This window comes from Rhipicephalus microplus, chromosome X (genome assembly GCF_043290135.1).
Source record: "Rhipicephalus microplus isolate Deutch F79 chromosome X, USDA_Rmic, whole genome shotgun sequence".
Lineage (NCBI taxonomy): Eukaryota > Metazoa > Arthropoda > Arachnida > Ixodida > Ixodidae > Rhipicephalus > Rhipicephalus microplus.
In genome coordinates, this window is record NC_134710.1 from 219,863,230 (window position 1) to 219,887,206 (window position 23,977).

The window sequence follows — 23,977 nt, forward strand, 5'->3', positions numbered from 1 at the left end:
AAAGGTAGCCTTTCAGCCAGTTTCCAGCAGTTTCGGTTTCACTTCTCTTGTTACATCCAACAGAGGGCCGCATCCAGTGTCGTTAGACGCTACCATGGCGGCTGCGTCAAGCGCGCATTGAATACCGTCTGCGCCGCGAAAAACACGTTCTACTCAAAACTCTAATGAAACCGCACCTGAACTGAGTGGAGAGGAGACAAGCTTTGTGTCTGACCATGACAGCACCTTAGCTACAAGCTCTGACGACCACGATGTTTCGCGTCAGTCTGGGACAATCCGCAGCTGTTCAGCGGTTTGTTTCGTTTACGCGGTCAAGTGATCTTCCCCGCCACGCGTGCGTTGCGGCCCACCTTTGTGCGAAATCTTAGAACTACTCTGGTTACGTGCAGGGTCCACACGTCGCCCATGAGCGAGGTGCTGGCGCCGGTTGCAAAGCTTCTCTTCAAGCCAAAAATGATATATCAGCCCCGCACTGCAAAGTGGCGCTTGTCGTTGTGACCGCATTATATAGTTTCATTCTCCCTCTCTCTTTTTTTTACTCCAGAGTTGACCGATACCATTTGCAAAAATACAAATATGCTTGTATGCATTTTGGGAACTTTAACCTATGCAGAGAGCCTTAGCCCACAGTAATAAGGGACGCCATACAACTGGTGGAGTTCGTTGAACACCAATATAAGCATGGTTCAAATGCCAGCCATCCATTAATATTGGTACACCTGCTCGGCTTTCTCAATAAATAATAAAAAATCATTTTGTGCTAAACGTGCTCGAATTCGCCCCTGTTTCTGTAAAACAACAAAATAATTCATCGCATATCAGAGCAATGAACTAGCACTTGGCTTCAGATTTTTTGTGTACGTTATTAGCAACATGGAGCAGTCATTATTTATCTTTTTATTCGTGGCCTATTTTAATCTTCAAAATGTGTAATGAGAATGTCCATTGTTATTATTGTTTTTGTATATATATATATATATATATATATATATATATATATATATATATATATATATATATATATATATATATATATACATATATATATATATATATATATATATATATATCTGTGATTATCAATTAGCAACAAAAAACTTACGCACTTAAGATGTTCGTTCACTAGTTTTCCTGCTGTAAAATAAATTTCGGAAAGGGCGCACACTATGCACAATTTGGTGTGCTAGACTGCGTGCTGGAGTACTTTTTATACAAGAGAAAAATTTATTCCCGAGCCATATGAAAATGACTGTTTTCTCGCGGTAATGAAAGCGATAACTACGTCCAAATCGCGGAAATGTCAGTTTTATAGTTAACAGATAGCCAGTGATCCTAATTAGCTAGAAACGCACTTAGGGATGAAATGCTTCAAATGAAATGTACAAAAGCGATGACGATTTCACTTAGGAATAACAGCTACAGCAGTTAGTTAATTAGTAAGTGGGGAATTGAAAAATGATTTGACAAAATTGCATCAAATGGATGCATAGAGGGCCAGACTGGAAGGATTGGGTCAAGATGCTGCGCAGCAACTAGGAGTCCATTAGTGTAATCAGTGTCCTTCTATATATTTACACGAACAAGATCAAGCGAGAACTATTCAAAGTGACAATACCTCGGCTAGCTTGAGGATGACAAAGCGGAATAGGATTATCTGAGGAGGAGAGTAGTGGTACATTCGACTGGTTGAAATCAAGGGCTCTGAACACATTTGAATGTGTCTTTCAGAGCACTAAGCGCCATCTTAGAGCTCCGTGAGCGCACTTCTTACTCCCTGGCAACAACTACAGTGTACGAACTGCTTTGTGAGCCTAGAACCTGATGAAAAGAAGGCAGGCCGACTCTGCAGCCTTGTCAAGTTCTTGTCCCACGCGTCCTTCTGATTAACTGGCCATGTGTTAACTAGCCCAAAACCAGTATATCCAGCAATAAACGTTCAATTAACAAAGTGGACTCCAATTGTAGTTAGCGTTAAGTTCCATAACTATTTAGGCATTTCGCGCCTATTATTTTTATTTAGGTTGGAAGCACTGCCATCTGCAAAAGAGGGCGTCTTTTGCATTTGCTTTCGAATTTAGGTGGCAAAGTGCCGTGCCCTGCTTTAGAAAGGTGATTTAGGATGAATATTTACCCAGGTATCGGTCACCAGTAATTGGGTTCCCATTTTAGCCACGGGACGTGGCATTGGTGGGTAGAGAATGCCTGTACGGCCCGTCTCTGAGAATCCATGGTTGCCACGGTAGAATCCACGTCCTCGACCCTTTCTGCGTCTCCCTCCGCGGCCTCCTCTGCGTCGTTCGGAATGGCACGCTTTTTCTGTTTCCTCGAAAGTGGCTTTCTCTGAAGCCCGCCCTCTTCTGAGACGTCCGGGAGTATTCCCTTTCTCGGGGTCCTTGAAGGGCATCTTTTGCGAAGATGGGCCTGCTTTGGGTTGTTCAGTATGGCCCCTTGTCTCCGATCCCTCGAAGCGGACATTGCGTGGTGAGCGGCCTGGTTTGGGCTGTTCTTCATGGTTCCCTTTCTGGGTTGTTTCCAAGGTGGCCTTCTGTAGAGAGCGGCCTCCTCTAGGTCGGTGGCGATTGCCCCGCTTAGCAGGTTCCTGAAAAGTGACTTTCTGTGTCGGCCGGCCTCCTTTGGGCCGTTCCGACTGGGACCGCCTTTCAGGTTCTTCTAAGGAGTGCTTTTGCGAAGATCTGCCTCGTTTGGGTTGCTCGAGATTGTCTCGTTGTTCAGTTTGATTGAAGGTGGCTTTCTGCTGAGATCCGCGGCCTCCTCTAGGACGTTCGGATTGACCCCGTCTCTCATTGACCGCAAAGGTGGGCTTCTGTGGAGGCCGGCGGCTTCTGGGACGTTCAGGGTGATCTCGTTTCTCAGAATCCCGTTTCTCAAAATTCTCAAGGGAAAAATTCGGTGGAGATCGGCCTCCCTTGGGCTGTACGGCATCTTCTCTTTTTTCAGGTTTCTCGAAGGTTGCCTTCTGTGGAAATTGACCTCCTCTGAGTTGTTCTGAGAGCTTACCCTTATCAAGTTCGTCGATGGTGGCTTTCTGCGAAGACCAAAACAATGATGTTAATAAGAGGCTGAAATCAAAATATTTAGGAAATAGTTATATTCTGAAGGACGAGTGAAGGCTCAAAAGCTCGTGTCAGACAAACCTTTCGGTCGTATGTTATCTTTACCATTAGATGGTATTACGGTATGTTCGGCATTAAAGTTGTGAAAATAGTATTACGACGAATGCTTGCGTGAAACCTGTTTAGATCGTCCGTCTTCTCAGGAGGTTTTTACAATATCATTCCTCTTAAGCAAAGCCTCAGCAAATCGTAGTGCCGAGCATATTACTCGTGAAGACCGAGATTTAATAGCAAAAAGCACTTGCGAAGTTAACCATAGTTGCGTTAACTTAACTCTGTGAGTTAACTTTAAATCCCTCCTAAAGAGTTTCTTACGCTTCAGTTCTTCGTGGGTTGAAATTTGAACTAATCGTTGTACGGAGGGTATTTCAACTAAATCACTAAAATTACACTGCTCCGTGCCAGTGCACTTGAACTCGCCCTACACTAGAACAGAGAAAGTTCATTCTTATTATCTTTCCCTTCATCTCTAGCATTCCTGGGCACATAACTCCTAAAATTCGAAATACCTATCTTGAGCCTCTATGATTACCGCGACTTTACTATGGTGTTTGATGCACTTGCGGTTCTTAAGAAAAATAGAGAATGCAAATGTATTGCTTCTATCTTCTGTATACTTTTATGCTGCCTATATTTTCCACGAGGCTGTTTTCGAGCTGATATCGCCCTGACGTTGTTTACGTGGCACCTTTGATCACAATGATTTGGATAGTGCTGGGTATACAAGTGGCATTTTTTTCCAATAAACTTTTAGCTGTGGGTACAGCACTTGTGTCTTTTCTAGTTCATGTATTCATCCTAGCGCTGCCCCATACAATTCACAATGAACCCTAACCAACTAGCCCACCTTTCCGTTATTCTGAAATGTAAACAAATAAAGAAATACAAGAACACGAGAAAAATTCGGCATATCTCACGCATTATGAGAATAGATTTCACGAGAAGCAGTGAGCGAGTGGCCGCTTACGCCACAATTGGAGTCAAGTCTTACTGGTAGGTCGGTGTCTTTCTGTATTTTGGGAAGTCTTACTGGTAAGTCGGTGTCTCTGTATTTTGGGTAGTTTTTGCATATTGTGGGTTTACAAGGCAAGTTTAATACACTGGCGTCTTAAAGAGAGCTCACTGTCTGACGTAACGCCGCCACTCACGTAACAGCAAATACATCGTGATATATTCGGGGGTTTAATGGCATCCCACCACTGCCACCAGTTGGTGTAGTCAGGGGTCTGCTCATAGGACCAGAGCCAGTCAAAGTCTAGGAGAGTAGCAGGACATGATCACAGGAACGTTTATTTACACTATTTACATAGTGATGTTAGCGTTGCTACATGATCGTGGTAACATCATGAAAGCTCTCCATGGAAGCTTGATGGGAGCTTCTCTGGAGCGTCTCGACGCTCGCGTTTTATGCCTTGGTATTCCCAGGATTCCCTGAAGAGAAAAACAATGGAGGCCAGGACTGTCCAATGAAGATGTTGTCTTCACCTCCACCCCCAAAAAAGGTGAAGGTGAAACACTGCCTCCTTCCCAACGCAGGAAAAAGGGAAGAGGCACGCCCAGTTCGTCCCATGGCGAGGGAGAAAACACTGCACAATGCGCACGACATAGCACAACGCGAAGAAATTGGTGTCGTACGTGCAGATCAACTCTAGTCCATTGATGACTCATCAATAGGGTGTTCGGCACCGGGCAGGCCATGGCTTGTGGAAAACGGCGGCATGAAGGCACCACAGAGTATGTGAGAAACGACTCCGCAGACGAAGCTCAGACGCTTGCCTCCTTGTCCAGGGCACCTTGACGTACAAAGCAAGCAGCCTCAGCGGCTAACAGCTTTTCCTAGTCCGTCAGTCGGTCAGGCGTGTCCAACGGGTTTTACAAGGGGCGCCCTGGAGAATTCGAAGAACGACTTTCGTGTTGTCAGCGCTCTTGGCGCATCTCTGGGTGCGCCAAACCAGAAGTCGCCCTAGGCTCAACCGCAATGTCTAACGCGTCCAAGGGGCACCAAGCCAGGAAGTGTGATCATAACAACATATATGGAAACGAAGTGTAAGCTGCTTTCGTTGGCTAGCTTCTGCATGCGGGGACCATGAACGCTAAACTGTAGCTTGTTGAATCATAGGAGTAGCTAGCTACTGCAAATGGCGTCTTTATTGTTTTTAACCATGGCAAAGCGTCTGATAAAACTTCCAATGAGTATTCCAATGTGATATGCACTATAAGTCATCTCTGGCTCATATACCCACACACCATTGACTGGGCATGTGGGTACGCGCCAGACGTCACTGTGGGAAACGGTTTCATAACGTAGTACGTAACAGGCATGTTACGTTATTCATATCATGACCTGTAAATCAAGTGTCATATATCAATTTGGTATACACTAAGTCAAGGAGGTGACTACGAAAGCACTCAGGCGTAGGTGTTTAGACAAATAGGCTAATGGAAACGGCCAAATTGCCCGTGGTCCACAAAGATACGTATGCTTCGCATTTAAAAACAGCTGGAACATCAGCGTTCTTACGGTTGCGAATGATGTTCTTACAATTCTGTGAAGGATTACATCAAGTGCGTCCTCGCTTTGCTTTCGCGAAATGAGGTATGGGGTCAAATATATTATTATCATCATCATCATCATCAGCCTGACTACGTCCACTGCAGGACAAAGGCCTCTCCCATGTTCAGCCAGTTAACCCGGTCCTGTGCTTGCTGCTGCCAATTTATACCCGCAAACTTCTTAATCTCATCTGCCCACCTAACCTTCTGTCTCCCCCTAACCCGCTTCCCTTCTCTGGGAATCCAGTCAGTTACCCTTAATGACCAGCGGTTATCCTGTCTACGCGCTACATGCCCTGCCCATGTCCTTTTCTTCATCTTGATTTCAGCTATGATATCCCTAACCCCCGTTTGTTCCCTAATCCACTCTGCTCTCTTCTTGTCTCTTAAGGTTACACCTACCATTTTTCTTTCCATTGCTCGCTGCGTCGTCCTCAATTTAAGCTGAACCCTCTTTGTAAGTCTCCAGGTTTCTGCTCCGTAGCTAAGTACCGGCAAGATACAGCTGTTATATACCTTCCTCTTGAGGGATAGTGGCAATCTACCTGTCATAATTTGAGAGTGCTTGCCGAATGTGCTCCACCCCATTCTTATTCTTCTAGTTACTTTAATCTCGTGGTTCGGCTCTGCGGTTATTACCTGCCCTAAGTAGACATAGTCTTTTACAACTTCAAGTGCACTATTACCTATCTCGAAGCGCTGCTCCTTGCCGAGGTTGTTGTACATTACTTTCGTTTTCTGCAGATTAATTTTAAGACCCACCTTTCTGCTCTCCTTGTCTAACTCCGTAATCATGAGTTGCAATTCGTCCCCCGAGTTACTCAGCAATGCAATGTCATCGGCGAAGCGCAGGTTACTAAGGTATTCTCCATTGACTCTTATCCCTAACTGCTCCCATTCTAGGCTTCTGAAAACCTCCTGTAAGCCCGCGGTAAATAGCATTGGGGAAATTGTGTCCCCCTGCCTTACACCCTTCTTGATTGGTATTCTGTTGCTTATATTATTATTAATAATATTATTAATATTATTATACTAATATTAATAATATTAGTAATATTATTATACTGGCTACAAATACATGCGCTAGCCGCAAGGCATCTTTACACCATAGTCCCTCGCGTTTGTTTGAGACTCGGCGGGCCATGCGGCCCACCTACTTTCCGACGTTGCAGACTTCGGCCAGTGTGGTTTCTGACCATGTTTTGATTAATTATGAGCCCCAGTACCTGGACTTTTTTTTGTTCAATTGAAAGTTCAATTTTGGCCATGCACTTTGCCAGGGCAAACTATGTGCACGAATTATAATTCAGAAGGCGAGAATCGAAGGTCGCACTGGTGGGCATAGTGGTCGCTATGCTTGCGGTTTGCTGCAGGTTCGCCTCAGAGGGCAGACGGGACGTCGTGCCTCTCATCTAGCCCAGCCATTGCCTAACATGCGAGACTACCCGCTGCATCAGTTGTAGCGAGGATGCACACACCTCGAAAGCAGTGGTGGGCCCGCCGTAACAAAAAGTTATCTTACCAAAGGGCTGAGTGTGAACGCACGTGGTCGCTAGCTACGCAAACGGATGTTCCAGAAGTTACACGAAACACTTATGGCAGATACGACTGCAGTGTGAAGGCGGCTTAATAGAGTAAATGAGGCCCCAGTGTTACATTTCCGTCGTCAGCACATATATGTCGAGAATCATGCACGTGGTACAGTTGCCAACATTAAAATACTGTTGACATGAATTTAAAATATTGTCCGCTGTGGTGCTATAGCGGCTACGTGGCTCGACTGCTGACCCGAAGGTCGCGGGTTCGATTCGGTTCGCGGAGGACCGCTAGCATTTCGCCTCCGTCGAAATGCTAGCGGTGCGTGTACTTTGCGATGTCAGTGCACGGTTAACATCAGATGGTCAAAATTTCCGGAGCCCTCTAATATCCACCAGAATGATATAAAAAAGCATTGTTACTGAGAACGCTACAATATTATATTGGTGCCTGAAGGTGCATCAAATATATTTTTAATACTGCTGCCTTAAACACTTTCGGTTTTGATCTCAAGAGGGCGTTCCTAGCGTGTCATGACGATTGACGCCACGGGGAGGCTGCAACTTGTGATCGACTGGCGGCAGATCTGCCATTCGCCAGTGGTGCGCGCGAACAACGATCACAAATTTGTCGTTCAGTGACACCGACTAACTTCTGCAATTTAGGCTACATGCAAAATGCACAATTTGCAAACTCATTGGAACTGCTGAGTTGTAAGAAGCACGTCCATTACGGTGGGGCTGTCTTGCATATATAAAAGTAAACTATACTCTATACGTGTTGTCTGGCTCCGGTGAGTGGAGAAATTAACACTGATAGCAAGGAAGTGTGCACAATGTCCATCTTCCAATGTCTCTGAATCGGGCCAGTACTTCTTTAAAACTTGATTTCTTTCGTTTTTTTTTTTTGATAGTGCAATCAAATGGGTGCTGACATAATTTTCGCGAGTATACATATAGAATGCCTCAGCAATATACTTTTCAAGTCTTATCTGGAAAATGCGCCAGCACCGTTTTTATCCGAAAAGGGTGGTCGGCACTTACATTTTGCGCTACGCGTAGCCAGAAGAGAGGAATGTGGCAGTAGCATATGGGCAAGATTCCTGCGAAGAAAGTTTTCTACTGACGGTGGAAGAACCCTTTCGCATCCGAGGTACGGCAAAGGCGACCAAATTCCTTTTCAAGTGCAGGCCTGCATGTCTCATTGGACGTAGAGAATATGTTTTTTTGAAATGTAGAATAATCTAGCGAGGCCAGAGTTAAGAAAAAAAAGTAGTGATTTTTGTTTTACCTTCTCAACCTGTTCTCACAAAATGCCGTTTGCATAAAATACGAAAGGCGTTTATTTTCCCATAGAGAAGGTACTCGGCCCTGTGTCGTGTATTATGCCTGCCCTTTCGGATTTATATACGGCCCAAGCGAATAGACCTGTGAAGTCACTCTTTCGTGAATGCACGTCACAGCCTGCTTTAAGTGTGTGCGCATCTATGGTAGATCACATCAGCCGACTGGAAAACGCGTTTTGTTCTTATTTCGAATTGAGTTTGAAGGACCCTAGTGTACGTCGTCAAAGCTTTGAGGTGGCGTCATTCAGTTCTCAGACTTATAAATTGTTTTGAATGGGTACCACACGTGCTGTAAATATAATAAAAAAAGAAGACAAAGTAATTCTTAGATTTCACTCCGGTCAGTCCTAATTCATGAAAAAGAAGTGTTGCCGTGATTTCTGGGCAATAAGCCATAAAGAAGTGGTTCTTGCACTCGATACACTTGAGCCTAGAAGGATAAATTGGCAGGCTAAAGAATTCCTTACATCCTGATAACGTGATATGCTCGGTCACCGAGAAAGCTTATGATGCAATTACTTCTAGTAACGAGAAAAAAAGAGTAGTAGGGACGCTATGGTGTACGCACCCGTCATTATCTCTTGTGTTAATAACATCTCCCGCAAAATTAAATAAAAAAAATTGAAACAAAGGAAAGATACTGTTTTTTCAGCAGCGTTAATATGAATTTGTGAAGAAGTCAACGAAAGGGAAAGCGAATGGAAGGTGAAAAGGCGAAGTGTGAAGCGCAAGAACAGGCTCTTGAATTTCTCAGAAGGCGTTGTACGCCGTATACTTGCCCCATGGGTTGGTACATCGGCTGTACCAACAGGTGTATAAATGAATGACTTAGAGAACTTAATTACACCTATATGTTGTAGATATAGCTGTTCCTGTAATTTGTGTGCACTTTGCGTAGAATGTAAGTGCAGACCTCCCTTTCACAATGCGAAAATGTGAGCGCGTTCTTCTGCATCAGAAGAAGAGAGATAGCTGGAGTATTCTTCATGCATAACGCCGAAGGTTGTTTTGTTAGCACCCCATCTAAATTGCTATCACAAGAACAAATTCGAGTTTTTAAAAGCATATCATTTGCATTTTTGGTCAATATGTGAGCGGCGCTTACTGATACTGGTGGCCGATATGCCCTCTTTGCTATTCGGGAACCCACTATGAATTACCCTTTCGCTTTCTTCATCTTTTTTGAGTGTGAACATAGGGTTTGTTTAGCGACAGTGCAATATATCTGTAGCACTTTCTTTATAATAGCCAAATTTAGAAACCAAAACTGCGTTGAGTTTCACGGGAGTTCAGAGTGCGTCTAAGTATCTTTCACTTTTAAAACAATTATAATCAAAATGGCGCTATATGGCTGATTATAATATGAACTAAGAAAGGCAGTTTTTGCTCAGTTTCAATTTGAACATGAGCTAAATCCGGTACTTGTTTGCATTTAGAACGTAGCCAGATCCATTAGGCAAGTGCTCCGTCAACAATCGTAACCAAAACAACAAACATGACCGCATCTAATCTGCTTCATTTGTGTTCTAGTTGCTTTGCTATTGTTGTAATTCCACAATTAGTTTTTCGTGGGTGAGTTAGTACTTATTGAAGGACATGTATTGTGACACTCGAATATGAACAGTAAGAGGCCGATTTCCTGACTTTTTTGCCTCTAAGGGTTTGTTTTTGAGTTTAGAGCAACAATATTATGTTCTTATTGAGCTTCAAGATGACATATTTGACCTAGAAGACAACTGAAATGAAGATACTGGGCACCAAGATATTGGGCACCGTGGGAAGGCGCTCTGCGCGCGCCTTCCCGCGGCTTTTCGCCTACAGGTGCAGAGATGTGGCGCGGGTGAGTATATGATGCCGAAGTGAGGAGTGGGCTGAAGCATTTCGAGTGGTGGAGAGGGTGAAGCGGGAGAGATGACACGCGGCGAGCGGCTACAGGCTAGGGAGAGAATGATCGGCTGCTGTCCCGCATGTCGCGGGATGGAATCCCGGCTGTGGCGGCTGCATTTTTGATGGAGGCGAAAATGCTGTAGGCCCGTGTGCTCAGATTTGGGTGCACGTCAAAGAACCCCAGGTGGTTTAATTTCCGGAGCCCTCCACTAAGGCGTCTCTCATAATCATACGGTGGTTGCGGGACGTTAAACCGCACATATCAATCAATCAATTTAGGGAGAGAGTGACGTCACGCGCGCACACTGTGAGGGAAGGCGTGTCCTACTTGGCACTGTCACGGTGCGGAGGGTCAGCGTTACACAGGCTACTCAAGGAGCTGCTTCGCAAATTAAAAAAAAAAAACATGCACTCGCACACACACATGTACAGTTAAACCAACAAGATAGAGGAGTGTGAGGAGGTAGACATATGCTTGGTTGTCACCAACAAGAAATAAATTTGTGCTCACACTCACATGTAGCTATCAGAAATTTCACGCAATGATGAAATTCACCATGAATTTTTGGAATTTTCATTAATAGCGAATGACTAACCAAAGTAGATGAACTCAAATACTTAATATGGTTTCCGAAAGTAGATGAACTCAAATACTTAATATGGTTTCCGGTGCTTACAGAGACTGATACCTCCAACCTGAACGAGGTGACCCACGATTTGTCGAGAGAATTGACCCACCACGCAGCTCTAACGGACCTCTTGGGGATGGACATCCCTGGCGTCGCCAACGGCGTACCGCTCCAAGATAGACACACATGCTACACAGAATAAACCCGAAACTACAGATAGGTGATGCCCGTCCTTCTCGTATCTCACCCGAGTCTAAACATAAAAAAGTAAAATGCGGAAAGTTTGCCGTAAGTTGCGCAAAAGCTTGGTGCAACGAAGCTGGTTCTGCCTCAGTTCGTCCTGCTGCAGCACGGGAGTCATAACAGTGGCGGCTATTGAATTCAGCTTGCTTGACAGAAGAAGCGGCAGCCTGGAGACGGTGACGGGCGGATCCAAAAAAAAAAAAAAGCTTACCACTATTCAATACGAAAAAAAAGCTTACCAAATCACTACCCCTGAGCCACGTTGTAAGAAAGTGCCGCGGTTGCTATGGCGACTGCTCGACGGCTTGCCTTTTTTTAATACAGGTGGCACGCAGCTGGGACGCGCGTCACTATGACAGTGATGCAGCAGGATGTTTTGTTAATAGTCATCTTACTGTCCGCTTTAACAGCTTCGCTGCTAAAACAAGCAACAGAATAACAACAGTTGCAAAGCCAACACCTATCCAAACCCTGCGCACTTCCACATAAACTACCCCACTTATACTAAAACAACAAATGCTTCAAACTATGCAGAACAGAAAACGTTTCATACAAACACTATACAGTAGGAATGTCCAAATATATTGTTACGAGAAGGAGGCCGACTCGGAGGGGTAGTCACCGATTCATTTACAGCCGCTTAGGCGAGCAGCGCCAGCCACACAGATTAGCTCGCGCCAGTCTATCAGCTTTGTCTTCTCCAACTCCATGCACTGGCACGTAGCATAACTCCCGGTGGCGGGGGCACCGTCCCGGTGCTTTAAAGGTCGTTATCTGACGCATTTTTGTAGGGCTTGACCCGCGAGACATGTACAATATCACTGAACCGCATACTAGATGATGATGGATAGATGGGGCTGATCTCGTAGGTGACAGGTGTGACTTGACGCAATATTAGGTAGGGTCCCGTGTAATGAGACAGAAGTTTTTCTGATAGGCCCAGCTGACGATGAGGGGACCAGAGTAAAACGAGGGTACCGGGAGCGAATTGTACGTCTCTATGTTCCGCATCGTACCGACGGCATTAGTTGGTTTGCGATGCCATCAGCCGAGCGCGAGCGAGCTGACGGGCATGATCGGCTCGCGCAATCGCGTCGCGGGCATACTCGCTGGTGGACGAGGTGTGAGCTGAGATGACTGTGACCAGTGGTAAAGTGCGCGCTCTTCCGTACAATAAGTAGAACGGCGCAGAGCCCACTGTGTCGTGACTGCATGAATTATACGCGAAAGTTGCGTAGGGTAAGGCAAGGTCCCAGTCTCGGTGGTCGGGCGACACGTACATAGCGAGCATATTTGTTAAAGTGCGTTAAATCATTCTGTGAGGCCGTTTTTTTGAGGGTGCTAAGCGGTTGGCAGTGTGTGTTGCGTGGAACAAGAACGCAGAATGTCGGCGATGACTTGGGATAGAAATGCACGGCCACGGTATGTGAGAAGCTGTCTCAGAGCACCGTGAATCAATATAACGTCCCGTAACGAGAAGTCAGCGACGTCGGTTGCACAGCTGGTCGGTAGAGCTCGCGTAATAGCGTATCGTGTAGCGTAGTCTGTAATAACAGCTATTCATTTGTTTCCCAATGCTGGTGTGGGAAAAGGACGAAACAGGTCTAACCCAACACAGTAAAATGGTTCCGCGGGTATGTCAATTGGTTGAAGATGGCCAGCGGGTAGCAGCGACGGTGTTTTACGACGTCGACATAGGTCACACGTGGTGACGTATCGGCGTACCGAGCGAGCAAGGCCTGGCCAGAAGAAACGGAGCCGGACGCGCTCGTACATGTGGGATACGCCAAGGTGTCCAGCCGTGGGAGCGTCGTGAAGTTCGGTGAGAACACAGCGGCGCAAATGCTTAGGCACAACAATGAGAAGGTCGGGCCCGTCTGGTCGAAAATTGCGACGGTATAGCACACCCTTTTGAAGGACAAAGTAGTGGACGGAAGCATCATTTGGGGATGATTCCCTACGGCTGATGATGTCAAGCAGCTCTGGATCACGCTTCCGTTCTTCCCCGATATTAAGGAAGTCGGACACTGACAAGATAGAGTTCTCCGTGGGCTCGCCAGTGTCCTCAGGATCGTCGACAGGGTACCGGGAGAGGCAGTCGGCATCATGGTGTAGGCGGCCAGATTTGTAGACCACCGAATAGGAAAACTCTTGCAGGCGCAAAGCCCAGTGACCAAGCCGGCCTGATGGATCTTGCAGAGAGTTGAGCAGAGAGTTGATGGATCTTTCAGAGAGAGAGAGAGAGAGAGAGTTTTCAATAACTACCGAAAATGGGCATCCGTATAGATAACGTCGAAATTTCGCCACCGCTCATACAAGAGCCAAGCCCTCACGCTTTGTGATCGAATAGTTACGTTCAGGGGCGGATAGGAGGCGGCTGGCATATGCAATATGCTGTTTCTGAGCCAGCACTGCACCAATGCCATGTCCACTTGCATCCGTACGGATTTCCGTAGGGGCAGCAGGGTTGAAGTGTGCCAGAATCGGAGGAGTAGTGAGAAGAGTGACGAGAGTCGAGAACGCAGAAGCCTCTTCGGAGCCCTATGAAAACGGGACTTCTTTCTTGAGGAGCTGCGTAAGCGGCCTCGCTATGTGCACAAAATTTTTTACGAAGCATTGGAAGCAGGAGCATAGTCCGATAAAGCTGCGTACATCGTTCGCAGATCCCGGTACTGGAAAGTTTTTGACGGCGCTGATTTTTGCCGGGTCTGGTTGTACACCGTTGGCGTCTACTAAATGGCCAAGCACTGTGATTTGATGTCGTCCAAAGTAACATTTGGACGAGTTGAGCTGCAGACCAGCGCGACGGAAGATTCCCAGGACGGCTGAGAGGCGCTCTATATGAGTATCAAATGTTAATGAAAAGACGATGACGTCGTCCAAGTAGCACAAACAGGTAGACCATTTGAATCCTCTGAGCAGGGAGTCCATCATTCGTTCGAAGGTGGCTGGAGCGTTACAAAGGCCGAAGGGCATGACCTTGAACTGATATAGGCCATTGGGGGTGATGAATGCCGTCTTTTCATGGTCCATTTCATCTACCTCTATCTGCCAGTAGCCGGAACGAAGGTCTATGGAGGAACAATAGTGGGACCCATAGAGGCAATCAAGCGCAGCATCTATTCGTGGCAGAGGGTAGACGTCTTTTTTGGTAATTTTGTTTAGGTGTCGATAATACACGCAGAAACGCCATGCACCGTCTTTCTTGCGGACTAGCACTACAGGAGAAGTCCAAGGACTGCAGGATGGCTCAATGATGTCCTTGGCGAGCATTTTGTCGACCTCACTTTGGATAATGTGACGTTCGGCCGCGACACCCGATATGGGCGCCTATGAATAGGATGCTCATTACCAGTGTTTATGCGGTGGCTCATACCGGTAGCTTTCCCGAACGGACGGCCGCTGATGTCAAAAACGTCTATGTAGGACAGCAGAAGCTGGTGGAGCTCATCAGTCTGCTGCGGCGTTAAGTTGGAAGCGATCATCGACGTAATAGCGCTGTCGGAGCAAGTGGCAGATTGATGTTGAGCGTGGGGGTCAGAAAGAGCGACCATCGTGAAAACATCTACCGCATTGTCTTCTAAGGTGCAGAGGAACACCAAAGAAATTCCTTGTGGCAGAACTTGAGGTGTGAAGCTAAAGTTGTCAACTGGGAGGCACGTAGAATTTTCTGCGACGGACAGAATAGTGTGCGGTAATGTAATGCCATGGTTTATGAGGACATCGGTGATAGGGGTCAGAACATAGTCACCGTCGGGAACTGGTGGTATTGAGACGAGCTCTAGGTAGGTCCGTGTCTGTGGAGGGAGGCGCGCGTGTCTCGTTGTGCAGAGGCGCCTCGGCCGTTGTACAAAAGAGGTTCTGTTGCGGGCAAGTGTAGACGGAGCGTACTGGTCGAACAGTCTATGAGAACAGAACGTGCGGACAGAAAGTCGAGGCCTAAGATTACGTCGTGGGGGCATTTAACAAGGACGGTGAAGAGAACAACTGTGTGTCGATCCGCGATGCTCACACGAGTGTAGCACATTCCAACGATAGATGCTACTCCACCATCCGCAACACGGACGAACTGAGTGGTCGCAGGTGTGAGAACCTTCTTGAGCTTGCGGCGAAAATCACTCGTCATCACGGAAAGTTGAGCGCCGGTGTCGACAAGAGCAGTGACATGTACGCCGTCTACTTGTACATCTATGAGGTTCCGTTTTGTCGGTATCGTCAAAAGAGAATTTTCAGTCAGTCCGAGCGATGAAGCGCCACCTCCGGGGGCTGCAACACTTAGTTTTCCGTCGGGGAACCTTGTGAGAAGGCGGGGGAAGATGGTCGGCGGGGCTGTGGAGAACGAGACTGGCGACGTTGGGGGGATAGAAAGCGGGAGTAGCGGTGTTCAGAAGCAGGTTCCTTGGCAAAATGGTCGCGGCTGGTGTCATGGCGTAAGGCAGGACGTGCATAGAAGGGACGAAAGGACGGTTGTGAAGGAAGACCCTAGCGACTTCTGCAATGGCGAGACATGTGCCCGATTCTGTGACACGAGAAGCAGATCGGCTTGTCATCGTGTGTTCGCCATGTGTACGGATTACGGAACGTTGAGGGAGAGATGGTCGGGAAGGGACGTGCAGGCGTGTATTGGGGTTAGTAGTCGGTGCGGGGAGGCGCTGAGATAGAGTGAATTCCCAAGCTGGCGATTTCCTGCCGGACGACTGCTTGAATGAGAGGCAACGTAATTGGTGGAGAGGGGTCAGGGGACGTTGGTCCCACCTTAGCTAGAGCAGCCGCTTGAAGTTCCCGTCTGACGATTCGCGTCAAGTTGTCACAGGTGTCTGGTGGATGATATGTGTCGAGACACGAGGACGTCGCAGTGGTGTTCGGGAGGCACTAGAACTGATGGGAGATGCGTCTGCTTTTAGCTTGTTGGAACCGGCGGCATTCTTGAATGATCGCATCAACAGATGACACATTGTTGAAAACCAACAAGTTGAACGCATCGTCGGCGATACCCTTTAGGATATGCACAACTCTTTCAGGTTCGGACATGTTTTTGTCAGCTTGGCGGCATAATGAGAGGACAGCCTGAAGGTAACCAATGTAGGGCTCCGTGGAAGATATTGCGCGAGTCGACAACTCATTTTTCGCAGCTTCACGACGACCAGAGATGTTGCCAAAAAGCTCACGGATATTTTCCTTGAAGCTGTTCCAGCTTGTTATGTCATACTCGTGGTTGTCAAACCAAACACGAGGGATTCTGTCGAGATAAAAGATGATGTTTGCGAGCATAAGAGTGGGATCCCATCTGTAAGTGGCGCTGACACGTTCTAAGAGGCGTAGCCACTGGTTGACGTCGGAACCCTCGCTGCCCGAGAACACGGTGGGGTCTTTGAGCGCGGGAAGCGTCACGAAAGTTGTTGCGGGCGCTGGGTTGACAGGCCGGGCAGAAAGGTGGGCGACAGGAGAGGATGTAGCCGAGTCTTGAGTGGTCATGTTGTAAGCCGCGAGAGAGCGTCCGCTTCGGAGTTCCGTGGCGAGGGTGGGGTTCGCGCAGCTCCACCAAATATGTTACGAGAAGGAGACAGACTCGGAGGGGTAGTCACCGATGTATTTACAGCCGGTTAGGCGAGCAGTGCCAGCCACACAGATTAGCTCGCGCCAGTCTATCCGCTTTGTCTTCTTCTACTCCATGCACTGGCACGTAGCAATATTAACAAGTTCTCCTGATGCCTTCCGGGAGTGGTGGCGGATAGCGTTGCTCAACTCTGATGCCGAAGACCGAAAATAGGCTATCCAGCAGGCCAGGGAGGCTATAGGCTGACTGCGCCTCCTGGCCTCTACGTATGTGGTTTTGCCCGGACAATACACCAGCCGGGTCTTGTAATAAAGATTACGCGTGCGCAGTTCATGATCTCGAACTTGATACCGCTTTATAATACAAGAAAAGAACGTGAGGTCGATAGTAATTGAAGTTCTGGAACAAGTAAAAAGACTCCCCCAGTTATGCACATTCATAAGAGTGCACTAAATGTATAATTATTAAACACTAATAATATTTCTTGTGGTTTAGCGTCCCAAAACCACCATATGGCTATGAGAGACGTCGAAGTGGAGGGCTGCGGAAATTTCAACCACATCCTGGGTGTGGACCACAGCCAGGTAAACCACCTGGGTGTGGTCCACCTGGGTCTTCCTGGGGTTCTTTACCGTGCACGTAAATCTAAGCACACGGGCCTCAAGCGTTCTCCCCTCCATCGAAAATGTGGCCACCGCAGCCGGGATTCGATCCCACGACCTGCGGGTCAGCAGCCGAATGCTTTAGCCACTAGACCATCGTGTCGGGTAATGGCTAAACACTACAACAAATGTTTGGCTAAGACCTTGCAGTTGTTTTAACTTAAAGGAAATATACTACCTGCAGTACTTCCGGCTTACCTTTTTTTTTCGTGAATTCATCAACCGTAATTTAATGCTGCAGAAAGTGTATCTGTTTTTATCTATACATCATCACAGCTAGCTTTGCGCTCGTGATTTGTCTGAATGGGAGCTTCCTTGCGGTCACCTTGTACATGCCTTTACACGCTTAGGGGAAATCTTGGAGCGCGTGGCATCGTGATGCAGCCAGCGCCGCAACCACGTGCCGTCACCTACTCGCACGTGCGATGATTCAGGAGGATAGTTTTGAACTGCGTCTTCTGCTACGGCTGCTCTTGCTTGCTGCATGGCTGATTGATTGATTGATTGGTTGGTTGATTGATTAATTGAATGATATGTGGGATTTAACGTCCCAAAACCACCATATGAATATGAGAGACGCCGTAGTGGAGGGCTCCGGAAATTTCGACCACCTGGGGTTCTTTAACGTGCACCCAAATCTGAGCACACGGGCCTACAACATTTCCGCCTCCAGCTTGCTGCATTGCTGGCAAGCAAGTGCATATATCATTGTTATTGCAGGAACTGAGCCAATAATGTGCACTAAACATTGTGCGGCGTCTCTATGAGTTTTCGGGCCTTATGTGTGCGTGTTTTTATGTCTTTCCTGTGCACTGCTTCATCAAAAGGCCATGGAACGGCCACCCAAATTACCACACCTGAATATAATTGAAAATTTCTGGGTCTTCATGAAAATGTCAGTGGCACGCCATCCTCTATATACACGGCTTGTGGTCCACCATCGTCAGTGAGTGGGATGCTCTGCGAGTGAATACATCACTCATCGAGTCGCTGTAGGCCTCACGGCCATCAAGAATGCGTGCCGTCACCACTGCCGCTGGTGACAAGATGAGGTACTAAGTAGGATGCATTACGGGTGCGTCAAGAGCCGGTTAGCGAGTCTTGCGGTAATGAAATGTTGCCAAAAAGACACGCGTTCCAGCTTTTTCCTCACCTAAAACATTCCTGAGTTCCAATTTGTTTTATCGTTTCAAACCAGCGCAACAGCACAATTGTTACTGTTGAGTTCTTATTTTGATTTAGAGTCAAAGACAACGCACATTGCTTGATGATTGTCGTGTCGTACTCGTCCCAGTGTATACTGCGGTGCACACACAGCGAAGAAATATTCATCAACGCACACAGCAACACGTTTTGATAGAAAAAACAAGGAGTGGTGTCAAATACTGTTGCTAGTGCCGCATTATCACAAATAAAGGCTGAGAGGTTGGCGTTGTACAACGTTTAGTACAGCCACGCATTCAAAGTTAGGCAAGTTACGGGAACATATGAAAAAAGTGCGCAGCCATACGCGAAACTAATAAAAAAGCACGCACGAATTCGTTGTCGTTTGTTTCTTTGTGTTATGTGTAGTGGTCCAGATTTTTCTCAAAATGATTAGGAAAGAGTATCGGCACAGAATCCGCGTTACACAATGATATCCGTGCGCTGGCCGGGAATGCGGCACGCGCGCTGCCGTAGCAGACGACGCTGTTCAACTCCACTCCATTGAAGCGTCTGCGCAGGCGCGAACTGCTGCCGGCGCGCGATTGCACCGCTAGTCGCAACGCGATGACAGGCACTCCGAGATTTCCCCTAAGTATGAAGCAACCTGTACGTTACTAGTGAGCTTGTGCGCAGTTCAGCCGCATCCGGTTCGTCGGTCTGTACGTGTGACGGTGCAGTAGCTAACGCACAATGCAGCATCTACAGACAGTCGTTGAAACGCGCCTTCAGATGGTCGTTGAAATATCTAGGGACGCTGCACATTTGTAAAAGATTGATAGATGCCTATAAACTGACAGTGGACATTCTCACCAAATTCCTTGCAGTTATTACAGCACTACTGACAGCAAAATTTTTATGTTTAAGACTATTATTTACACTGAACACCCTCACCTTCCGAAGTTTACTTTTAAATGCGACGCATTTCTAAGCGAACTTCGGCGACTTTAAGCATATCTATCTATCTATCTATCTATCTATCTATCTATCTATCTATCTATCTATCTATCTATCTATCTATCTATCTATCTATCTATCTATCTATCTATCTATCTATCTATCTATCTGTCTGTCTGTCTGTCTGTCTGTCTGTCTGTCTGTCTGTCTGTCTGTCTATCTATCTATCTATCTATCTATCTATCTATCTATCTATCTATCCATCTATCTATCTATCTATCTATCTATCTATCTATCTATCTATCTATCTGTCTGTCTGTCTGTCTGTCTCTCTGTCTGTCTGTCTGTCTATCTATCTATCTATCTATCTATCTATCTATCTATCTATCTATCTATCTATCTATCTATCTATCTATCTATCTATCTATCTATCTATCTATCTATCTATCTATCTGTCTGTCTGTCTGTCTGTCTGTCTGTCTGTCTGTCTATCTATCTATCTATCTATCTATCTATCTATCTATCTATCTATCTATCTATCTATCTATCTATCTATCTATCTATCTATCTTTCTATTTATCTATCTAACGTCGCGGAAATCATGGCATGCATGTCATGTAAGTCATGACTACACGCCATACGCTCCCTGTGCTCTCATGGTCGTTTCGCTAGCTTCACATAAACCAAATTAGGTAATACGTGACGTGATAGGATGATGAAGGTGTATGACAGGTGCAAACACAATAATCATGACATGCGTGTCATGTAAGAACGTGACTACATGCTACGCTAATGATTCTCTCGCGGCCGTTTCGCTAGCTTCACATACACGAAATTTGGTATTACGTGACGCGAACGGACGATGAAGGTAAATGACACGCCCAAACTTGAGTACGATGGAATGCGTGTCATGTAAAACATGATCGCCCTGCCATGGTGGTCTAGTGGCTAAGGTACTTGGCTACTGACCCGCAGGTCACGGGCTCGAATCCCGGCTGCGGCGGCTGCGTTTCCGATGGAAGCTAAACGTTGTAGGCCCGTGTGCTCAGATTTGGGTGCATGCACGTTAAAGAACCCCAGGTGGTCGAAATCTCCGGAGCCCTCCACTACGGCGTCTCTCATTATCATATGGTGGTTTTGGGACGTTAAACCTCACATATCAATCAATCAAAACATGATCACATGCTAAATAGGCTCATAGCATGCTCGTGATCGTTTCACTAGCTTCACGTATACCAAATTAGTATTAAGAGATATGAATGAATGACGAAGGTATATGACTGGTGCAAACATGATAATCATGACATGCGTGCCATGAAAGAACTTTACTACCCGTCACGCTCATGATGCGCCCGTGGCCGTTTCGCCAGCTTAGTATATACCAAATTTGATATTACGTGACGTGAATGAACGACGAAGGTTATCGGCACGTCCGAACATGATAATCATGATATGCATGTAATATAAAACATGACCACATGCTACGCTCATGTGCTTGTGGCTGTTTCGCTAGCTTGACCTATAGTAAATTTCGTGACGTGAATAGACGGCGAAAACAAGTGCCAGGTGCAAACATAATAATCATGGCATGGAAGCCATGTGCGGCACAATTTACATGCCCACCCTGCTGGTGCTGGTATTCGAAACGTTAGTGGTGCCGTCGTCATTCGTCATGCGACTATAAACAACATACTTGCATCTTATCTAAATACTTGGGTGCGCATAACCTATTTACTTGGGTTTACTGTGCACTACATTCGTGCACCTCGTGACGTAGTGCTGATTTTAAAGTGACACATCAACCTTTCTCATTCGTGCTTCGCATATCGTCGATTCACACTGTACGTGGGATATGCAAATTTTTTGGTAGCTAGCTGTATTGAGTCTCCAACATATCAGCGTTATGCATTGTATTAGGCTTGTTGAGTTAAGCAACTCGAAATGTGTGAAATGGTATTCTCCACACTTAATTTTGAATATGTATTAAAAATTTATTATTATTAATGTATTCATGTATTATGAATTCATGTATTATGAATTTAAAATACCAAGAGAACAAATGCGGCGAGTCATTGCTCTTGGAGCAATTTGCGGTGGAAACTATATTAAAAAAGAGAGGGCCATATTTTAAAACAACATACGTTACTTTTCCATTGACATCCTCGTTACTTCTCTGACGCCGTCATGGCGCTGCGATCACCGCTTGCTCTGTAGAGCGGTGGATAATGCAATGATAATAAAAGGAAAAATGGGTCACAAAAGGGACACTACTTCATATTAGGTATTTCCACTTAGCGTCTTTACTATACTTACTAACAAAAACGCACTAAAACATGAATGCCTTACGGGCTAGTTCTTGGAGCAGTTTATAAAAAAATGTACACATCATGCACTAGTGGCTCAGGTCTAAACTAAAGATAATTATTTAGGTAATAATAAAATGGCCCTAATTAGCATGATTGATTGATATGTGGGGTTTAACGTCCCAAAACCACCATATGATTAAGAGAGACGCCGCAGTGGAGGGCTCCGGAAATTTCGACCACCTGGGGTTCTTTAACGTGCACCCAAATCTGACCACACGGGCCTACAACATTTCCGCCTCCATCGTGAATGCAGCCACCACAGCCGGGATTCGATCCCGCGACCTGTGAGTCCACAGCCGAGTACCTTAGCCGCTAGACCACCGCAGCGGGGCGACTTAGTTAGCATGATTATCTCTTTCACTCTTTCTGTCTGTTTCTTTCTCTCCTTTTTCTTTCATTGACTCTTCTGTTCTTCTCTTTTGTTTTCTTCAGAAGGTACGAGCTACATTGCACATCCATCGTGTTAACTACAATGGGTGTGTGGGCCATAGGTCTTGTTATCCGCCAAAAAACTAGAAGGTACAGAAAATATTACTCTAACTATCGTCATTTCTCGAATGAATACATCGCCAAGAGCAAACTGACTTTATTTATAGTTAATCCCAAGATCAAGAGTAAAGACTAGGAGGAGGGCAAAGAAAGAGTGTGTTGGTCAAATTACTGCGTTGCACGCGTTGGGCGCGTTTTAATTTTCTGGTCGTGCGAAGCGGTGAAACGAAAAGCTTGAACAGCTGCACTGTTAAAAAGACAGAGACCTTATTGAAGAATAGACTTGACTAAATGCGGCTCTATGGAAGTGTGTCTGGAGCCAGAAGGGTAATGGTTGGACAACTCCATTTAGAGCCTCCGTTTTTTTTCATGGTACATAAACCGCTATACTGGTAGTATTTTTTTATTGTTTGAATCGTTAAGCATGCACAAAGGAACCGTCGTTATAGGTTCGCGAACGCAAGCACTAGGTGACATAAGGTAATATTACAAGATTTATCGAAGACAATGTTTACCGTGTCGCATGCTTTTGAAGTGTTCGGCAGTTGCCTTGGTCGCCTCGAGCTGCATTGGCTGAACGGGACTGACTGACGAGGACCCTACAAAGAAACGACGCCACTTTGATCAAAAAAGAAGCTTGCCAAGCTAGGCAAGTAATTAAGATGTCAAATACGAAGGAAATGTATGGCGATATGTGACTGCTGTTTTAGGAATGAGCGTATATATTACTTTCTAGTAATCTAACTTTTTGCTTGATGCGGCTTTCTTGAAGACGGTAGATAAAAATACTGGGACTGTACTGGCAACACTCTGATACGCTGGAATCCTTCGAAATATCAATTTACAAGAAGTCCTAATGTTGAAATATTGTAAAAAATGGTTAGTCAATCGCAAAAATCAGTCTTACGAACAGGCTTTGTTGTTTGTATGAGGTATCGCGTGGTCCTAACTATATATATATATATATATATATATATATATATATATATATATATATATATATATATATATATATATATATATATATATATATATATATATATATATATATATATATATATATATCTGAAACGTTTTCTGTGCGGCTCCGCATTTTTCTGGAATTCACCATTACCTGAGACATTTGTTTGGATGTGCTGTAACAATAATTTTATTATTTTGAGCCGGCCACTAGCTATATAGGCTCCAAGCTGTATGATTATATTAACGGGTTGAAAGTATTTCAGGCCTTACAGGAAAAAAAATGTTACGCTATACATGCCCCTGGAAGGAAATCTCAGTCAATAGTTATTTTAAAGGTACACAAAAGACAAACAGAAATTTACATCGGAATGAAAAACCAATGTTTGAGAACGTCCAAAACGTCAATACTACCAACAACAGGGCTCTCTTGTTCGAGAAATTAAGGCAAATGTAAGACATTATATGCGCCACATGTGTGATTTATTAATGATCCCGATTACGTCAAGAGTCCCG

The 23,977-nt window shown here is 45.7% G+C and overlaps 1 protein-coding gene across 1 annotated transcript in view; it reads right to left on the reverse strand.

The window, feature by feature from the left end:
* LOC142775992 (uncharacterized) overlaps window positions 1-23,977 on the reverse strand; it is a 99,241-nt gene that overhangs the window by 66,234 nt on the left and 9,030 nt on the right. Inside the window, exons 3-4 of the mRNA XM_075878675.1 lie at window positions 23,017-23,100; window positions 2,132-3,046 (exon numbers count right to left, since the gene is read on the reverse strand). Of these exons, the coding sequence (XP_075734790.1) occupies window positions 2,132-3,046; window positions 23,017-23,100 (999 nt within the window). The remainder of the gene's footprint in view (window positions 1-2,131; window positions 3,047-23,016; window positions 23,101-23,977) is intronic.